Source organism: Suricata suricatta, chromosome 13 (assembly GCF_006229205.1).
Source record: "Suricata suricatta isolate VVHF042 chromosome 13, meerkat_22Aug2017_6uvM2_HiC, whole genome shotgun sequence".
NCBI lineage: Eukaryota > Metazoa > Chordata > Mammalia > Carnivora > Herpestidae > Suricata > Suricata suricatta.
This window is the reverse complement of record NC_043712.1, coordinates 34,593,268-34,612,840: the sequence shown is the minus strand read 5'-3', so window position 1 is coordinate 34,612,840 and position 19,573 is coordinate 34,593,268. Positions and strand designations below refer to the sequence as shown.

Here is a 19,573-nt window from a genome sequence, read left to right as displayed (position 1 = left end):
CACAAGTGGATGCAGAATTCTGGGGCTCCTTGGTGTGTGTGCCAGGGCCTGGCTGTGTGGGGAAAGGCTGGCTGCGCTGATCTGCCCTGCCTCCCTCCCCACGCCCAGCCTTGCTCAGCGTCCTGCAGGGCCGCACGAGCAGAGAATGTGCATCCACACCCCCTACCAGTCCTCAGGCCCAGCGTGCACACGCCCGCGACACAGGCTGGGAGAGAGGCTGAAGAGGCCTGGGGCTCTTCGGGCAAGACCCCCAGGGTGGGCTAGAAGGAGGGGCTTGGTGCCACGTAAGTGACTCAGAACAAGAGACTTAAAAGAAGCGTCAGAACATCCAACCCTATCCTGAATTTTCCCCTGATTTTTTTAAACATCTTTAAAAAGTGGTACTTTGGGTCTCCCTGCTGTGCTCATGCCCTTTAGTACACAGACAGGCAGCATGGCGGGGGTGTGCTGTCCTTCCCCACAGCATCCTACAATGGAAGAAGACATGGTGGCCTCCTTTCCAATGTCTTTAAAGAAACTGACACATTTCTGGCCCAAAGGGATAAGGTTTCAGTGGCCAAAGGGTATTCAGCTTAGGATCAAGTGACAAACCCATCAGCCAACATCCTGTCTGCACTGAGCACACGGTCCTCGGCCCCAAGGAGTAAGGCTGCTGAGACAGCCTGGGGAGAGGGTCTCCTGGTGTTCATGTCACTTAACTTGGGTGGGAAAGGACGCCCTGCTGAGCACGGACTGGGCAACCTTTGGCCAGGTCCTGCACCCCTCTGTTCAGGCTATCTGGGTGGCCAACACAGTGATCTGTGGTCACTGTGTGAGTGACAGTCAAGGCTCCTCCTGCTTCTCCTGAGTTCACTGCTGGCCCCACAGAAGGCCCTGCTGCAGAGAAAGAGGCTGAGAGTGCAGACCTCTGCCTGATTTATTCAGGTCCACTTCTCAGAAGCACAGAGGTCACCCAGGCTGTTTGTGGGGATGCCCCCCCCCGAAACCCCGTCCGCTGCCTGCTGCGGAGACGCCAACAGTGCAAACTCACCAGGCACCATCCCTGTCAGCGTCGGTGCGGAGTAGCTGCCCTGTCCAGCGGGGGGCACGTGCGGAGGGTACCCGGGGAGGGTCGTGCTCGCCAAGTCACGGCCTGCGGAATCAAAGCAACAAATCATGGGGTGAGTGTCTCCATGGCCAGCCGCTCATGTCCACAGCTCCTGGGACATCTACACATTTGTCACGTCTGGGCGCTGAACGCCAGCGTGCCCCCCATCACTCTCACATGCACACACGCACCCCTCCAGCGGTCCTGCTCCACTCGGCAGGAACCCGGGCCGGCTCTCTGCTTCCCTGGGAAAACGGAGCTCTGGCCAGCTCACCCTGCGAGAGCTACACTAGCACTTGGACTTCTCCCCCTCCACACCTTTGCTTCCGCTGTGCCTCCGCACAAAGCACCTCTCCGCCAACTGCAGGCAGCCCACCGCCACCCGCCTTCAAAGGCCAGCTCGGACACCTACTTCCCCCTCCTGCCCCTCCTCAGATCCCCGACTGAATTCTTCCTCCTTTGACCTCCAGAGAGTCAGTCATTCACCAAAGGTGCAGGAAATGTCCTTCCTCACACCAGACACTGTTCCAGGCCCCGGGACGTGAGAGTAAGACCCCGGCTGTTGCCGGCAGCGCATGGTGGTCATGTGCTGTTCTCCTTGCAGGCTGCCAGCTCCTGGGCGGCAGGGGGGACACCTTGTTCGTGCACCACAGGGCTCGGCGCCTGGTGGGCCCTGAGTAATGCAGAATGAACAGTGTCCAAATGTGCCGGATGTCACACGATGTGGAAGAGACCCCAGGCAGCAGAACTTGGCAGGAGAGGTGCCACTGAGGTGCCCCTCCCTCTTAGGGAAAAAGAGGCACAGCCCTTTCAGGCATTGCCAGATATGTGGATGTGACAAGGTGTTCACAGGGAAGGCAGTGACCCTGATCTTGCACGAATTGACTGTTCTGTGATTGTACATGTTGGGCTCTGAGGACAAGACCCCACCTGAGTGGGTGGAACTGCCCTGAAAAGAAGGAGATGGGCCGGCCTTAGCCATCCCGGAAGCAGTTTGCTTACATTGAGATTATAAATGCCAGTCTCTGGGGACACCTGGGTGGCTTAGTCGGTTAGGTATCTGACTACAGCTCAGGCCATGACCTCACAGTCTGTGGGTTCGAGCCCTGCATCAGCAAAGAGCCTGGAGCCTGCTTCAGATCCTGTGTCTCCCTCTCTCTCTCTGCCCCTCCCCTACTCACGCTCTGTCTATCTTTCTATAATAAATAAACACTAAAAAAATTTTTAATGCCAGTCTCTGTTCTCAATCTCTGAAATCATTAACTCATTTAACCATCAGCAACCCTAAAAAGTAAGGTGCTGATACTTCCCCATTTTCCAGGATAATGAGACAGAGAAAGGGCAAGTAATTTGTTTAAGGCTGCACAGTAAGGGCCAGGATTTGAAGCCAAGCAGCCCAATGTCAGAGGTCACACGTTTGGCCACTCTTCTGACCATGAGTCCAGAGGCTCCACATATCTCTTGGCTGGGACACCCAGGTGGAGCCTTGCCTCCAGGTACCCTGTCACCATTGCTTATTGGCTCTATCATGCAAAAGAAAATTCAGCTACACAGATTTTGCAGATATATGTGTGGGGACAGGAGCCAGGACATGAGAGGAGGCCAAGTCTGCCTCTTGAAAGACAGAGGGTACAGGGGCGCCTGGGTGGCTCAGTTGGCTAAGTGTCCAACTTCAGCTTAGGTCATGATTTCACGGTTTGTGAGTTCGAGCCCCACATCAGGCTCTCTGCTGTCAACACACAGCCCACTTTGGATCTTTTATCCCCCCTTCCTCCCGTACCTCTCCCACTCGGGCTCTCTCTCTCCCTCTCAAAAATAAATAAACATTAAAATAAAAGGCATTATCCTGACAGGAGGCTGTCTGGTGCATGGGGACCAGGCCTCACAGGTCCACATCCCACCTGGTTGCCTGAGATGTGGGAAGGAGGGTCCTGGGCTGAGAAGGGACTTGCCCAAGGACACTCAGCTGGCTTTAGGCAAGGCTGGGCCTGGAATGCAGCTCTCCTGCCTCCCGGATTAGGTTTTTTCTTCAACAGAGGCTGTGCCTTTGGTCAGAAACCCAACAGTTTCTGCCACTCTTATACATGCTTTAAGACCTTGATCCCTAAAGCAGAAAATGCAGTGCCTCACCAAAGCACTTAACTCAAGAAGCCAGATAAAAAAGTAATAAAATGAACCAAAGGAAAGGAGGAGGAAGGAATTGATCAAGAAAAAGCAGAAAATAATGAATTAGGAAAGTGAAAAAGCAGACACGATAATAAAGGCAACCAAGAATTGTTATTTGAAAAGGTCAATGAGATAGACAAACCCAGAGCAAGATTCAAAAAAGGAGACATAAACATCAAGATACGGAATGAAGAGAAGACATGACCAGAGACATGGAAGAGATTATATTTAAAAAATATTTTTTAAATGCAAAGATGATCTACATTAATAAATGTGGAAATCTCAACTAAAGGGACAGTTTTCTAGGCAAATGTGAATTACCAAAATTAACTCAAGAAGCAGAAAACATAAACAGCCCAATCATCTTGTCAGAAAAAGTTGTGTTTTTTTAAATTATTTTTTAATATAAGATGCCTTACTCATTTATCTTTCAGGTAAGTTTCTTGTTTGTTTTTGTTTGGGGAAGTTCTTTGAAACCATCAAAAGACACATACCTTTGTTTTAAACTGTTCCAGGATATATAAAACTAAAGAAAATCTTCCCAATTCATTTTCCCATCTAGCATAATCCTGTTATAAAATCTTACTTAACAAAGGTGTACAAAAATGAAAATTAAAGGCTAGTGTCACAACTTAATATACATACAAAAAATGTATGGTCTCGTTGATCACACTAGATTAGAAAGAATAACATACCATGAAAAATAAGGTTGATTCCAGGTATGCAAGGACGATTCAGTATAAAAGCATTGGTTGGGAAATCATATTAATGTATCCAAAGTTGAAAAACATATGATAATATCAAAGCTGAAGGAAAGTTTTCTTACATGGAAAAGGCATTGGCTAAATTCAATACTAATTCCTTTCAACTCTTGGTAAGTATACTTCTTTGATCTGGTATTGATCTTAAATCTTGAGTCAACATCATACCTAATTGGTGAAATACCAGAAACATTCCTTATTACAATAAAAAACAAGCAGGGGCACCTAGGTGGCTCGGTCGGTTAAGCGTCTGGCTTTGGCTCAGGTCATGATCTCATGGTTTGTGGGTTTGAGCCCCGTGTCGGGCTCTGTGCTGACAGCTCAGAGCCTGGGGCCTGTTTCAGATTCTGTGTTTCCCTCTTTCTCTGATCCTCCCCTGCTCATGCTGTCTCTGTCTCTCAAAAATAAATTAAAAAACGGAAAAAAATTTTTTAAAGTAAAAGTAAAAAAATAAAAAACATGTCAAGGAAACCTTTTATAACCGAAAACTGTTCTGAGAGTTTTAGCCAGTATGAGAAGACAAGACAGAGACATGAGGATGAACAGTGGGAGCGGGGGAAACACCAGAAGTATTGGTAGCAGGTATGTCGTAAGCCTGGAAAACCAGTTCATTGGAACCAGTGGAAAGGTTTGGTGAGGCAGCTGGGCAATGGGTGTCTAGAATCAGTATCTTTCCAAATTCAGTAGCACTTCTTCAATTAAGTACATGTTTTTCAGTTTGACTTCCAAGGCCCTCCTCACTCTGTGCCCCCAACCCGTGACCTTTCCAGCCTCATCAACTCTGACTCCCTACCGGCCATTCCTCAACCTGCTCTGCACTGTCTGGTCCCCGTGGGCAAAGGCTCACACTGTTCCCTAATGGCCCTTCTCCCTTGCCTAACAACTCAACATTCCATCCAATCTCCAAATTCTACTCTCAAGAGCCTGCTCCCCTGAGAAGTTTTTTCTAGGCCTTGCAAGTGCTGGTGGCATCTGCCTCTTCTGCAGGGCCCTCTGCTCCTCACCTGTCCCAGGGCAAAGGGAGCATCATGCCAGCAGAACAGATAAGCTAGAGGGGATGTTAGTCGTGATAAAATAGCACTTACTTTGTGCCAGAGACTCTTTTCCACTAACTCATTTTATCATCTTGACAACTCAATGAGGTTCAAACAAGGATCAGGCCCACTTTGTAAGAGACGGACGGAGGAACGAAGTGGTTAAATAACTTGCCTAAGGTCACATGGTGTGGAGACCACAGAGCTGAGATTTGAACCCAAGTGGCTGGGCTCCGGCCTGAGCTTCTCCAGTGGCGATAGGGGGTGGGCATGCAGGTGGGAGACATGAACAAACAAGTAGGATGGAGGCCTAGGAGGTTCGATGATTCAGGTTAGCATCTGGAAGGGTGAGCAGGTTGAAGCAAGAAGAGAGAGTAGAGGTCAAAGACTGGCTGCCAGGAGTTAGGACAGAGAGTGGCTGTCAATGCCCAGTAGGGAATAGCTCGCACCTATTAGTCTGCGAGACTCTGCGCTGCATGGGGGCCGTGCAGGGCCTGGCACCTAGCTATCGGCGGGGAGCGGGGTGTGAAGGTCATCCATGGCCCTTGCGCCAGGTTGCCATTGAGCTACGGTGGACTTCTGGGCAAGCCACTCCTTTCTGAGCTACAGTCTCTCCCAAATTTAAAAGAGCTCTTAGCTCAGTGATCTCCAAGAGTCCCCCAAAGCTCATACTGGTCTCTGTGTGCACATCCACAAGGGTAATTCGCTAAGAGTAGGCTTTCCTACCTTAAGGTCTGACTGCACCCACAGCTCGAGAGCCTCCACAATCAATCCTGCAATGTGAGCAGCTGCCTGGAGCGCCAATGTATCCTCCTAGGACAATGGCAGGCAGTTCTCGTGGCTCCCAGCCTTGGTGAGGACTGTGTCAGCTCCAGCAAGGGTTCAGGCCTTGGCCATCAAGCCATGGATTCATTCCACCCCCAGTCCCTCCTCCCAGCCCATCAGGATAGCAGTATGCACAGTGAGGAGCTAGAAAGTGGCTGTATTTATCCTACAAATAACTCTGCCTCTGAGTTCCCTGTTGCTGAGCCTTTGCATTGTCCAAGGCGCCAATCTCATCCAACAGACGTCCCTAGAACCAAAGGCCTGTGGCTGCATTTACCTTCTTTGGACTGGCCACAAAAGCAGAGTCTGAATTATCACTTGTGATGTGCAACAAAGAGCAAGATGGGCCATGTCTGTGTCATCTCCAGCCTCCTGAACCTCTCCCTGCTCTGTGCCAGGCACTGGGATAGCTGTTCACAAACACTATTCTACTTAATCCTCACAGCATTCCCAATAAACTTTATGAGATCTTGTGGGGAAGTCATGGGGAGGCTGACTGCAGCTCAGTATAGAAGGGAAAGGAGCAGAGCACGGCAATTAAGAGTATCCCATTTTGGGGAGCCTGGGGGGCTCAGTCGGTTAAGTGTCCAACTTTGGCTTAGGTCATAATCTTGCTGTTCCTAAGTGCGAGCTCTGCGTCATGCTCTGTGCTGACAGCTCAGAGCCTGGGGCCTGTTTCAGATTCTGTGTCTCCCTCTCTCTCTGCCCCTCCCTGCCTTCTCTCTCAAAAATAAACATTAAAAAAAATTAAAAGAGTATTCAGTCTGCCCAGGCTTGGATCTTTGTGTTACCACTTACTAGCTGTGTGGCTTTGAGAGAGTTTCTTAACCACTCTGAGCCTCAGTTTCCTCATCTAAATGAGTGTTTAGATGCAAACGGTGGCAAACACTTAGAGAGCCAGACAAACACAAACTCATTTATTCCCACAATAACCCTATTCAAGAGCTACCTGTTACCCCTATTTTACGGAGGGGTGGGAGGGATACCAAGGCACAGAAAGTTTAAGTGTCTTGTCACAGTCACACAGCCAGGAAGGAAGGAAGCCAGGTTTTAAGCCCAGGCTGGCAAGTCTGCACTCTGCCACTGTTGTGCCATCCTGCACTGGGAACAGTGACGCACCCCTTCCATGGGGCACTGTGAGGAATCGGTGAGAAGGTGTGTGTGAAGCATGTGCACCCGTGGTGCGCCTCTGCAGAAGGCTGAATTGTTGTCTCCAACCCTTCACCCCACTCTGATAATCATCATCTTGAAAAGCAAATAGTGGGGCGCCTGGGTGGCTCAGTCAGTTAAGCATACGACTTTGGCTCAGGTCATGATCTCACAGTTTGCGGGTTTGAGCCCCACGTCAGGCTCTGTGCTGACAGCTCAGCTGGAGTCTGCTTCGGATTCTTTGTCTCCCTCTCTCTCTGCCCCTCTGCCACTCGTGCTCTGTCCTTCTCAAAAAAAAAAAAAAAAACCAAAAAACACTGGGGCGCCTGGGTGGCTCAGTCAGTTAAGCATCCGGCTTCGGTTTAGGTCATGATCTCACAGTTCGTGGGTTCGAGCCCCGCGTCAGGCTCTGTGCTGACCACTAGCTCAGAGCCTGGAGCCTGTCTTCAGATCCTGTATCTCCCTCTCTCTCTGACCCTCCCCTGTTCATGCTGTCTCTCTCTCTCTCTCAAAAATAAATAAAAACATTAAAAAAAAAAGCAAATGGTAATCCAACACCCAAAATGTAGAGGAAACATATTAAACTATTTTTGACCAGGTTAAATTTAGTTTTATGAAAAATGGAAAAGAAGCCCTATGAAGTTCTTCCTCCAAGAGGCACAGTGGGCTTCTTTCTTTGCCCTTTCAGTTTGGGCTCAGCCACCGGCCTCACCTTGGCCAACGGGATGTTAGCAGACACTCAGCAAGCAGATGCCTATTACATGCTTGTGTGGCTGCATGTGTGATGTGCACTTCTGCCACCGCCGTGAGAACAGGCTCGCCTACCTACCTGGTAGGGCTAGCCTACCACAAAGAGGAAGGGGACATGTGGACAGACCCGGACCTGGCCTACCACTGGTGCCAAGCCCAGCCTTGATCAGCCAACCCCCAGCCAACCCCCAGGTAAATGAGCAAGAAGAAATGATTGTTGTTTTAAAGCCTAAACGCTGGGGTGGGGTTTGCTAAGCAGCAGTATTGTGCCAATAGCCGATTGATGCCAGACTTCGTAAATGTTAACTGTTGTTGTGTTCATCGTTATTCTCTGCTTGAGAATAGTCTGCTTGGGACTTTCTAAAGACGCCTGTCTAAATCTGAGCAGAGGATGGACACCATCTGGTGGGAACCCACAGAGTAAATTTAACCTTCATATTTGCTTTGATGTCCAAGAGGACTCTCCTGGCACTGAGCTGAGGCGTGTCACCACAAGACCAGTCACCGCAAGACACTTATCAGGCTATTGCTCCTTTTACCTTTCATTCAAGCCTCTAGACTCAATGGGATACTAGAATTAATGCTTCTGAATTCAATATGAGTTCAAAACACATATTTATATCATTTTTTTGCCAAGGAAGAAATGACATATCATTTGCAATGGCACTGAATGTTACTGATAGCATATCATATATTTGCAAATAATTGATCTGGGTGTTAATATAATTCTTCCTATTAATGGCACATAAGTACCTTCTAGACAATTCATGTGTTGCTTCCTCTTCCCGGAAAGAATAATCAAGACTTGGCCTTTTTCACTATTAGCAAGGAGTCCATAGAGAACTTTCATCAAGACAAAGAATGCTCTTTGAATTAGCTTAAAATAACTCATCTTTTTCAACCCTGAGGGAAGGAACCTATCCCTTTTATATGAACAAGGAAACTGAGGCTCAAAGATGAGTTTTGACTGACCCATGGTCAGAGTAAGTGGTCGAACAGGGACTTCAGCTCATGACACATGACTTCTAGTTAAATGCTATTCCTGAAGGATTACTCAAAATGTACCCCCTCAAGGGAGAAAGCTCTCCCGGAGGTTAAAACAGTCTACAACGCGGTCACAATGAAAAAGTGTGATACCAGCACGTGAATAGACAGAAAACCAATGGAACAAAATAGAAAGTCTAGAAATAGATCTAACTACATATGGCAATCTAACACACGACAAAGGCAAGATCTCAAATCACTTGGGCAAATATGGGCTTTTTATTAAGTGGTGTTAGGATGACTGGAGAGACATTAAAAAAGAAAAAAAGAAAATAGATGGACTCTTCATAGTATATACCAGAATAAACTCCATATGAATCTGAGATCTAAATACAAAAAATAAAACTATGCAAATACTAAAAGAAAGTATCAGTGAATTTCTCTCCCACTTGTAGGGAGAGGCTTTCTAACTGTGATTCAAAACAAGATGCACACACCACCTGCATAAATTAACTCAAAATGGGTCAAAGACCTAAAATGTAAGACCTAAAATCATACCACCCACAGAAGAAAACAGAGGCATAAATTCTTATGACTGTGGATTAGACAGTTGTTTCTTAGATATGACAAAGACAACAAAATAAAAATTAGATACACTAAGTTTTATAAAAATTAATAACTTAGGTGCTTCAAAGGACATCATCAAGAAAGTAAAAAGACCCAGACAATGGGAAAAATATTTGCAAGTCCTGTATCTGACAAAGGACTTTTATCTAATAAACATAAAGCATTCTTATAGCTCAATAATATAAAGACAACCGAATTTAAAAATGGGCAAAGGATCTGAATAAAAAAAGATACACAAATGGCTAATAAATACATGAAGAGACACTGAACATTTTTAGCTATCAAGGAAATGCATATCAAAACCACAATGAGACACCACTTCATACTCACTAGGATGGCAATAATCAAAAAGGTTATGACAAGCATTGACCAAAGATGTGGAAAATTTGAACCATTATACACTGCTGGTGAGAATGTAAAATTGTGCAACCATATGGAAAAGCCTGGAAGTTCCTCAAAAAGTTAAATGTAGAGTTATCATGTGGCCCAGCGATTCCACTCCTATGTATATACCCAAGAAATACAAAAATTTGTGTCTATAAAAAATGTGCATATGAATGTTATTCATAATAGCCCAAAAGTGGAATCAATAGCTATTTTGCCTATCAAGAACTTGTAAGAATTAAAGGAAAAAGGCCAAACATCCCATGAAAAATTGGGCAAAATTCATGAACAGAAAACTCACCAGAATATATATAACCTATATGCACATTTACCCTTCCCACATGCAATCCGACTTCTAAGGATTTACCTTAAACATACGCACACCTTCAGCAATACACAAATGCATATGCACAAGTTAGTCACTGCAACATTATCTGTAACTACAAAATACCAGAAACTATATCTAAAGGCCCAAACAGAGAGAAACGGGTGAATAAACTGTGGTGCACACACACAATGGGGTACTGTGCAACCGTACAAAAAATGAAGTGGACCCGTGCCAAGCACAGGTGAAGCCCAGGAGTGAAACCCTGGCCTCCCCAGGTCAGAGCCCTTAGGGAAGTTCAAGTTCAGGTGCTAAATGGCCAATGGAAAGCCTTGGCGGGACAATGGCAGGGAAGAGAGAAGAGCAGATAACTGATCCTGGAGGTGCATGAGTTTGGAATGCTCAAAATACAAAGAAGTGAAGGGAAGGTGTGAACTCTCAGGATGCAGCTGCATCTAGGGAGAGGGTAGGGTTAAGGCCAGCCCTGGCTGACACTGTGGAGGAAGTGACCCTCAGAGGACAGACCCATCCCCAGGGAGGAGATGCTCAAGCCAGTACTGAGGGTGTCAGGCTTGAGGGGCCAGAAAGCCACCTGTAGCTGCTCTACCTTTCACACAGGCCTCCCGGTTGCCCCCAGAGCCGCATCTAGACACCTGATTGTCAACAGCGGGGGGTGGGGGAAGAAGGGGACTGGAATTTGAATTCACACAGGCCTAGGTTCAAATCTTAGCACCACCACTTACTAGCTGTGTCAACTTTGACAAGTAATACAATCATTCGAAACTCGGTCTCTCTTTTGTAATTAGAGAAAGAGGGGATCTATTGGGAGTGAAACAATGGTCCTTGCTGGACAGTGTTAAATGTGTCTGCAAATACTCTGCTACCCTCTTCATGGGACAGTGGGGTCTATGTCCCCTTGCCTTGATCCGGGCCACATTGGTGACTGGTCAACCAAGAGAGCAACAGCTTCCCTAGAGGTTCCTAGGAGTCAGGCCCTGGGCACTTTATGCGCCTTATCTCAGTCAGCACTCACAACGACCCCAGAAGGTGGGTGCTATTATTACCCCCCTTTTATAGATGAGGAAACAAAGCCTCTAAGCAGTCGATGTGCCCCCAAGGTCCCACAGCTGATAGTCCTGAGAGCTAACATTTTTGTAGCACTTACTAAAAACCAGGCCCTGTTCTAACACTAGGTGGTGTTCTAAACACTGTTCACTGTGCTTTTTTCATATCGACAACTCCAATCCTCAAAAATTCTGTAAGATAAATTCTATTATGCCCATTTTATGGATGTGGAAATTGAAACACAGAGAGATTAGGTACCTGTCCAAGGTCCCACAGCTAGTAAGAGATGTAGCCATATCCACACCTACGCATTCTGGCACCAGATTCCCTAACATTTTCCCAAAATAGGGGGCACTTGTGCCTTGACTGGAGGTCCCCAGAAAGCAAGAGCTGCTCAAGTCCCTCCCTTCCGTATCCTGGCCCAGCACATAGTAGGTGCTCAGAAAATGTCTGTCAAGATGAAATTAGTGAAATGACATTAGTTTCCCATCTGAAAGAAACTTGGGTTCCAGTCTCACCAACATCTCATCTCAAAAAGCCTTGCATCATGAACTCCACAAAATAACCAGGCCTGATTTATCCTTTTTTTTTTTGCTTGGATGCAACTTTTTCTTTTTTATACTGCCCATTTCTAGGTAGGCTCTATTGTACACTAATGGGGGAAATGTGAATCCAATTAACTTCAAATTTAGCTCGTAATGAACTTATCTCATTTTGCTACCAGCTCGGTTCTCATCGTGTGGCAGTAATTAACCACTGGGGGTTGTCACTCCCAGACACATGACACGGAGATCCTCCCAGTCCCTTGCTTCAAACCCTTCCAGAATTCATTACTCTGACAGTATGAAAACCCTTCACTTTGAATACCACAGGGCACCAACCAAACTCTCCCTCTATCTACCTGACTGCGTGAGTGAGAGAAAGCAAGCCACTGAAAAGCATGAATTACTGGGGACAAGACGGGAGGAGAGGGCGGGACGCTGGTGATGATTCGATGGCCAGAGAGTGTCCGCCAGCCTTGGCAGCCCTGGGCCAGGGGTCCTGCCCAGAGGAGAGAGATCTCCATACACAAGACCCAAGCCCTGAGGAATATGTGGAGCTGGTCGAGAAAGGCAAAGTCCCAAACTGACTGTGCTATCACTGGGGACTCCAGATGCCCAGGAACCCTGTGCACTCCAGACAGGTCAACGGTGACTTGCTGTGTCACCTCAGGTCAGCTCCACCTCCTCTTGGGGCTCTCACTAATTTTCAAAAGAAGCTGGAACTCTAGTATTCACTTCCTCCGGAAATCTCCCGCCTATGTGGATGTTGACATTAATCAAAATACACACTGAGAACCAAAGAAAACCTGTCCAAAGGTCATCTTTAGCCCTCAGACTGCCAATTTTCAATGTCTGCCCAACCTCCAGTCCTCCAGTCCTGTCTGAACCACCCTACCATCACCATCCCCACCAGGGTCGCCAGCTGCCAGGCCTGTGGGTGTCCAGGTAACTGCCAAAGAGATAACCACCCTGCAGGGTTGCACAGGCCAGAGCACAGAGTAAAAGCATTGCAAAGTGATTTCTGGGAAAGTGGGGCGTGAGCCCGTGCGCTGCCTAAACCTCCTGCCATCTTCCTGTTTCTCTGGTGACAGCCCCGACCTGCCCAGGTCCAGCTGTTCTTCCCTTTCCCCTGTTTCCTGGCAACCACCTCTCAGGCCTCCGGCCTCAGCCCTGCTCTGGACTGCCTGTCAACGCTCCCCTGCCAGCGCCCCACGTGCAGCCACAGAACCACTTAGCCCACCCGAGAGGGCACTTGGAATCACCTTGGCGCTCAGTCAGTGAGGGCTCTGAAGCCAGTGCTTCTGACTCTGTCTCGGGTCAAACCCTTAAGCCAACACGTGCAGACACTTCTACTTCGCCAACGGTTTCCCAGAATACCCTTCCTCAGAGTCACAGAACCATAAGAAACCTTTTTGTATATTAAGAAACATTATTTAAAACTTTAAACAAAGGTCATAAAGAAGCAAAGGAGAGCCTTTCAACGCCACGGGCACTTTTTAACAGGCACACCCCAGGATTGTATCTCTAGGAGAATATGCCCGTGTTTGACAATTCTTTACTATTTGAACAGAGCTCAGACACAGACAAGTTACATTTTTATGTGTAGACTTCTATTGAGTAGAAAAGATAAACCTAAAGGTTTGGGGTTTTTTTTTTGTCCTATAGGACATTAATAACCAATTTTGTGTCTAATCTAGCAATTTTATTCCAGTTTTTTTTAAAAAGTTAAAAGAGATAAACCCCTGATCCTCAAATGTTCTTGGAACCACTTTTATCTTTTTATAGGTTCTCTTGCTAATTTATGAGTTGAATAAAACCTTCACATAGTCGTTCTATATTTGTACATGAGCTATCTTAACTTTTTAAAGATTATACGTTGGCACTTGTTATAGAAAAAAGTCAACCACGCCTGAGTGACATGAGCTGAAGATCTTCAAACAACGTCAAAGCAGATGACAGTAAACAACTGCCACCTAAGGGGAGGGGGAGAGATCAGTCCAACACTGGGGGAGCGGGGTGCGGGAGGGGACGCATCCCGCTCCGCACACCCCTGAGTGTGCGCACACGCGGCGCATATACCACCAGGCCCGCTTGCTCCAGCTGGCGTTTGAAATATGTGACAGTTGAACAAGGCTGCTCTGAAGTCTCCCTTTGTTTGGCCCTGCGGTGAGTACGGGGTGTGCCGAGCCGGGCAGCACAGAAGGCGGTGTTTCACCTAGAGGGGCAAAGCCGGCCCAGGCTGTAACAGCCCAACCCGGCCGGCAGGAATGGACACGCTGCACATCACAGGGAGGGCCACATCCAGTCATTGGAGCAGCTCTGGCCTCTGCGAATAACAGGCTCATTAGCCATTGGTTTGGGTGCTGTTATTTACTTAACTTTTTAAAGTTTATTTATTTTTGAGAGAGAGAGAGACAGAGTGCGAGCAGGGGAGGGGCAGAGAGAGAGGGAGACACAGAATCTGAAGCAGGCTCCAAGCTCCAAGCTGTCAGCACAGAGAGTGATGCGGGGCTTGAACTCCTGGACCATGAGCTGAAGTCGGCCGCTCAACCGAGCCACTCAGGTGCCCCAGGTGGTGTTATTTTGTTAGAAGTGATAACCCTACATTTATTTTCCCCAAAATTGCTTAATCCCGACTTTTCACTAGTCCTGACTGGCCTTCCTCAAATTGCCCTGGCCGAAGATCTCACCTGGCTTTGTAGAGCAAGGGAAGACGACTCGGAGAATTCACTGGCCAGGGTGCTGCTTACTTTGCAATCTCAATCCTCCCCATCCCTTCATCTGAACTGACCCCATCTTCTTCCCGGAATCCCTGCGGATTTCCAGACTCCAACACTGTGTTCCAGTTTTGAGAGGGTGTTTGAATTTTATCCGCCTGGGCATTTCAGAGTGGACCCTGGGGCTCAATCAATATTTCCATGTACATTTATGACAGGATTCGCCCTGAACTAGCAACTGTTGATCCAACATAATAATCCCACGAAAGCAGGGTTCTAATGAGCAGGGCTGCACCTCCGCTCTGCTGTGCTCCTGGCTCCGGCCTCCCTGCCAGGACAGGCACTGCTCCAGCGACAGACAGAGGCCAACATTTACAGCAGGGGGGTGCTGGGGACAACTGCGGGCCAACTCATGCCTTCATTTATTCATTTGTTCACACATTTATTAGTATGTTTTCTGACATCTCCCAAGTTCTAAGCGTGTTCCTGAGTGCTCCAGAGGACCCTGGAGAGCAGAATACTAGGAATAATAATATTCACAAAATAACTGTATTTTATTATTGATTCAGCCCTGACCATGTGTCTGTCAGGCACCATTCTAAGTGCTTACATGTATTATCTCATTTAAATATCACAGATACCCTGGGAGACAGGGAACCTTTAAAATCCCCAATTTGCAAGTAAAATACCTGGCTGGAAAGAAGTAGAGCTGGGTGCAAACTGAGGCTAGAGTCTCGCACCTTTCCCACCCCTCCCCACACTATTCTGCTTCGATAGGTGAACCACAAAATACAAAGTTCACCTCTCTTTTGACCAGCGATTCTACTTCTAGAACTTTGCCACCGGAAACACACAGAAAAGTACACCAAGATTTACATGTGGGGGGAGGAAAGGAGATGGGGCAGGGTGGGGGGGACACAATACAAGAGTCTACCATAATGGGTGGGTTCAATAAATTATGACGCTTCCCTATGGTGGAATGTTAACAGAGTTTTGAAAAATGAGGTAGATCTGAATGTGTGGAAAGAGCCCCAAGACACATTATTGTGTGAATAAAACAAAGTACAGAAGAACCCTGTGTACCATAAGATTTCATTTTTGCTAGTAGAAAACAGACAAAAGTTATATGCTGATAGACATATAAAAATGTTACTGAAAGTATACACAAGACACCGGCCTTTGGGGTGAGGGGCGGATGGGAAGACTGAGGTTGGAGGAAGGAGATTTAGTTTTCATTTTATATTTTTCTGTATGGTTTGAATATTTAACCACACGCACATGTGACTTTTGATTTGAAATTAACTTTTTGATTTAAAATTAACTTTTTCTTATGAACCAGACGCCGTCTGTGCCCCCGGGGCCCACTCACAAGCTCAGAGGAGAGATAATAATGAACCCACAACGCACAAGGTACACAGATCCTCCCTGCCCTCTGCTCCCACCTCAGCAGGTCTCGGCCTAGAGCTGTCTCAGAAGGAACTTCTTCCCTTTGAGGATAGCATCATGATGGCCACAGTGCCTTGGGCAAGTCACATATTCACAGATCACGGTCCGACCAGGCTCCCCCTGAGCCAGCATCCAGCCCTCACATAGAAGTAAACACCATGGTGTCCCACCACACTGAAATGTGCCATCAAGCAATCTCAGCCCTGACAATCTGGCTGTGAGTAGCCAAAAGGTGGGCACTAAGCCTGTCCCTAGAGTCCCTCTGGGCACCAGCCCTTGTGGGTCCAATCATTTGCACACAGTTCCAAAGAGCTCGGTGGCTTGGTTTCCCAGCCCCAGCAGACTGAAAAGAGCAAAATAAAAAAGAGGGGGAGAGATTTCTAGAGCCAGGCAAACTGACATGAGGAGAAGTGACAGGTGACAGGTGAGCAGCAAGGGTAGAGACAGGAAAACAATATAATTAGACATGAGAAGTCCAAACCTGAACAGTCTGGGGTGCTTGGTGGAAGGGCAAGCGCCTGCCCACAGACCTCCAGAGGCTTTGCCACCCTCTTGGGTGAGCTTCAGTAGTGCCAGTCCACAGAGATGAACCTGGGTGCTGTCACTGGGGAGGTTGAGCCTATGTCACTCCACCATCATCATGTGCATCTCCTAGCCAAGAAACTAATACGACAAGTGTTTGGAAAGTTGGCCTGGGACCCATCTAATCATATGGAGCAGATGGAGGAAAGCTCAATTGTCCAATTCAGTCCAGGATGTGTCCCTGGGGAACCCTTGTACACTGTAGGACAACAGAAAAGACCGCCGGAGATTGGCTTGCTGCTGGAGACCTACCAAGCCTCCAGTCCTGGTTATCGTATGTACCTACCCACGCTTGATGGAAAATATTGAAAATGTACCTTTGCCTCATAACGTTTCAGAGTCATGGAGTCCCACGATGGGGCTAAAACGTGGAGGTGTCCCTGTCCTCCCCCGCCACACACATTCTTGATTCAGGGCTAACGGTAACCTCATCACACTCTCCCACTGCCACATGGCTAATGCAGAACACACTTCCCAATTCTAACGCGTGGGAAAGTCTGTGTTTCTGTGTTCTACATAAACTAAGAGGACTGCTGAATGGAAAATGGAATGAAGGAGGGAAGGAAATATACAGAAATCATCAAGTCCCCCTGAGGTGACCTTCCAGACCGGAGGACATTACATCTCTGTAAAGGGGGCAGTGTGGAATGGCAGTTAGGGACCAGGGGCACAGGCTGGCAGTATGGATGCAGACCCTGGCCCCACACTTGCTGGCTGTGTGATCTTGAGAGTTGCTTAGCCTCTCTGTGTCTCTGTTTTCTCATCTGTAAGAAAGATTGGCCTCATAGAGTGGATTAAATTAACGATGTAAAGCCCCTCAATAATGCCACTCATTGCAGGGCTCACCCGACAGTGCAACCAGATCAGTCTCTGAAAGCATGCTCTGCTCACATCAAGCGGCTGTCACATGGGCAATGGCTCCCCACTGCTGACGCAGCCACGAGCCATCAGCTAGGAGCACAGGGTCCTGAGCTTTGTCTCTTGCCAGCGGTGTGACCTTGGGTAGATGCCCAGGCTCCCTCTTCACATGTTGAAGGAAGGGGGAAGAGCGCCCCAACAGTTCCCCTCTAGCGGGGCGACTGTGCTCACCCAGTGAACCAGTACCTGCCTCGAGCCCCTCACTGCCCACTTCCCATGCCACGTACACACTGCACCCTCCTGCCACCACGTTCCTTTGTGCCACACTCCTGCCCACTCCTGCACCCACATAAAACACCAGAGGCTGAAACATGAAAGGTGACAAGTAAAGAAGGAAACAGTACTTCACACGAAGGTGGAAAGCCTCGGGAGCGCTCACCACCTGCCACTGTGTGTCGCACAATTGCCGAACATGCTCAACAGGCACAGGCGGTAGAAGCTAACTCAGTCGAGCTCTATTTCCCAGACACTCTTCCAAGTGTGTTGTGCACATTATCTCATTTAATCATCAAACAATCCTACGAGGCAGAAAGTATTATTACTGGTGGCACTGCTGCGACGCTGAGCCCAGTGATTAAGAGCACAGTTTCCAGGAGCATGCTGCCTGGATCCAAATCCTGCTCTCCTCCTCACTGGTTGCTGTGTAACTTTGGGCAAGGTGCATCTCTGTCTTCTCATCTGTAAAATGGGGCTAATGATTATACCATCTCCTGAGACTGCTTGAAAGGACTGAAAGATTCAGGGCATGAAAGTGCTCCCAAATCAAAGTCAGCTGTGTCTTTTATTACCTCCAGTACTCAGATGAGGCAACCGAGGCTCAGAAAGGTGAAGTAACTTGCCCAAGGTAGAAACTGGACCAGGCGGAGGCGGTGGGGACAGGATTAGAATCCCGGGCAGCCTGTGCTCTTAATTGCCAAACCCACATCAAGGATGGGTTTGAAATATAGTCAAGCATGGTGGGAGGGACCTACTGGATCTTTCTAGGGGGAAGATCAGGGCTGAAAGATCAAGTTGAAGGCCCACTGAGGCACAGCCAGTGCCTTTGGGCAGGTCCTCTCCTGTCTCTGAACATTTTTATCTGTGAACCTGAGTCCCAATCGCAGGCCAGCTACCTGGGAGATCAGACAATGCCAGGGGTGTGAGAAATGCCTATTACCAGGTTCTCTCTTCCCGTCTGGCTGACAGCCTGTTTATTTCAAGAAATGGTCAATAGGTGGACATCTAAGCCAGAAAAGCCGCAGATAAGCTTCTGATCTCTTCTATGGGACTGAGGCCCATCACAAATCCTGAACCATTGCCTCAGCTGGCCCACTTCTGGTCCAGAGGGTAACAGGATGGTGGACGTCACAGGGATCTGGGCCTGGAACTGAGAAAGCCCAACCAGACAAGCCTCCCGCCCCTCCAATTGTTTCTCCAAACTAAACAGCGAGGCCATGCATTAGAGGCAGGCTGGGCAGGTGCACTGCCTGTCAGGGAAAACCAAGCCCACCCCGCAGAGGCACCTCCCAGGGTGCATGGCAAATTAATGTGCTGCAGAGAACACGCATTAAATTGCGCTGCTGGTGCTGTGGCTATAGAGACGCCAGCCAGCCCTCCCTGGCCCTCCCCTCCCAGAGGCGGAACCAGGTGCCAGGGTTTCCAAGAGGCTCCACGTAGCTCGGCCTCTTGCTTGCAAGCCATCGCCAGTTCTGGGACCATCCCCACCCTGTCTCCTTCAGGGGCTACTGGGAGTCCCAAAGGGGACTGCTTCACATAACACAGGGACAGAAGGGGCACTACGAGCGGGATGCATTATGTGGGGACAAGTGCAGGAGTCAGGCCTGGGTTTAATTTGCTAGTTATTTGTCATCTCAGTGCCCACAGCTGGGGAAACTGAGGCTATCTGAGTCCTTCCCAAGACCCCATACATAGCAAAGAGCAGACCTGAGATTTAATTCTAGCAGCTGGACTGCAGGCTTCCTGGAGGAGAGGCACTGGAGATGGGTCTCAGTGGGTACGGTTCCTCCAGGGGGGTTGGGATTGGGACTCAGGTTGAGCGGTGGCAGGTTAGGAAGTACTGGTAGGTCCTGTCGCACCTGTTGATGAACTTCGAGGAGCCGTGTGCTTGGGTCTGGGTCTCAGCTTCCTCGGGCACAGGGAGAGGTTGGGGAGAGGTGGGTGGGCAGCTGAGTGTCATATCAGAGGGCCAGGGTCCCAAAGGTGGGAACTGAG

General features: G+C 48.3%; 1 protein-coding gene across 4 annotated transcripts in view; it reads right to left on the bottom strand.

Annotated features, from left to right (window-relative positions):
- The window catches only part of PAX5 (paired box 5), a 184,307-nt gene that overhangs the window by 37,725 nt on the left and 127,009 nt on the right, over window positions 1-19,573 (bottom strand). For all 4 annotated transcript variants that reach the window (XM_029921218.1, XM_029921220.1, XM_029921221.1 and 1 more), the window contains one exon: window positions 1,031-1,132. In XM_029921218.1, coding sequence (XP_029777078.1) covers window positions 1,031-1,132 — 102 coding nt within the window. The remainder of the gene's footprint in view (window positions 1-1,030; window positions 1,133-19,573) is intronic.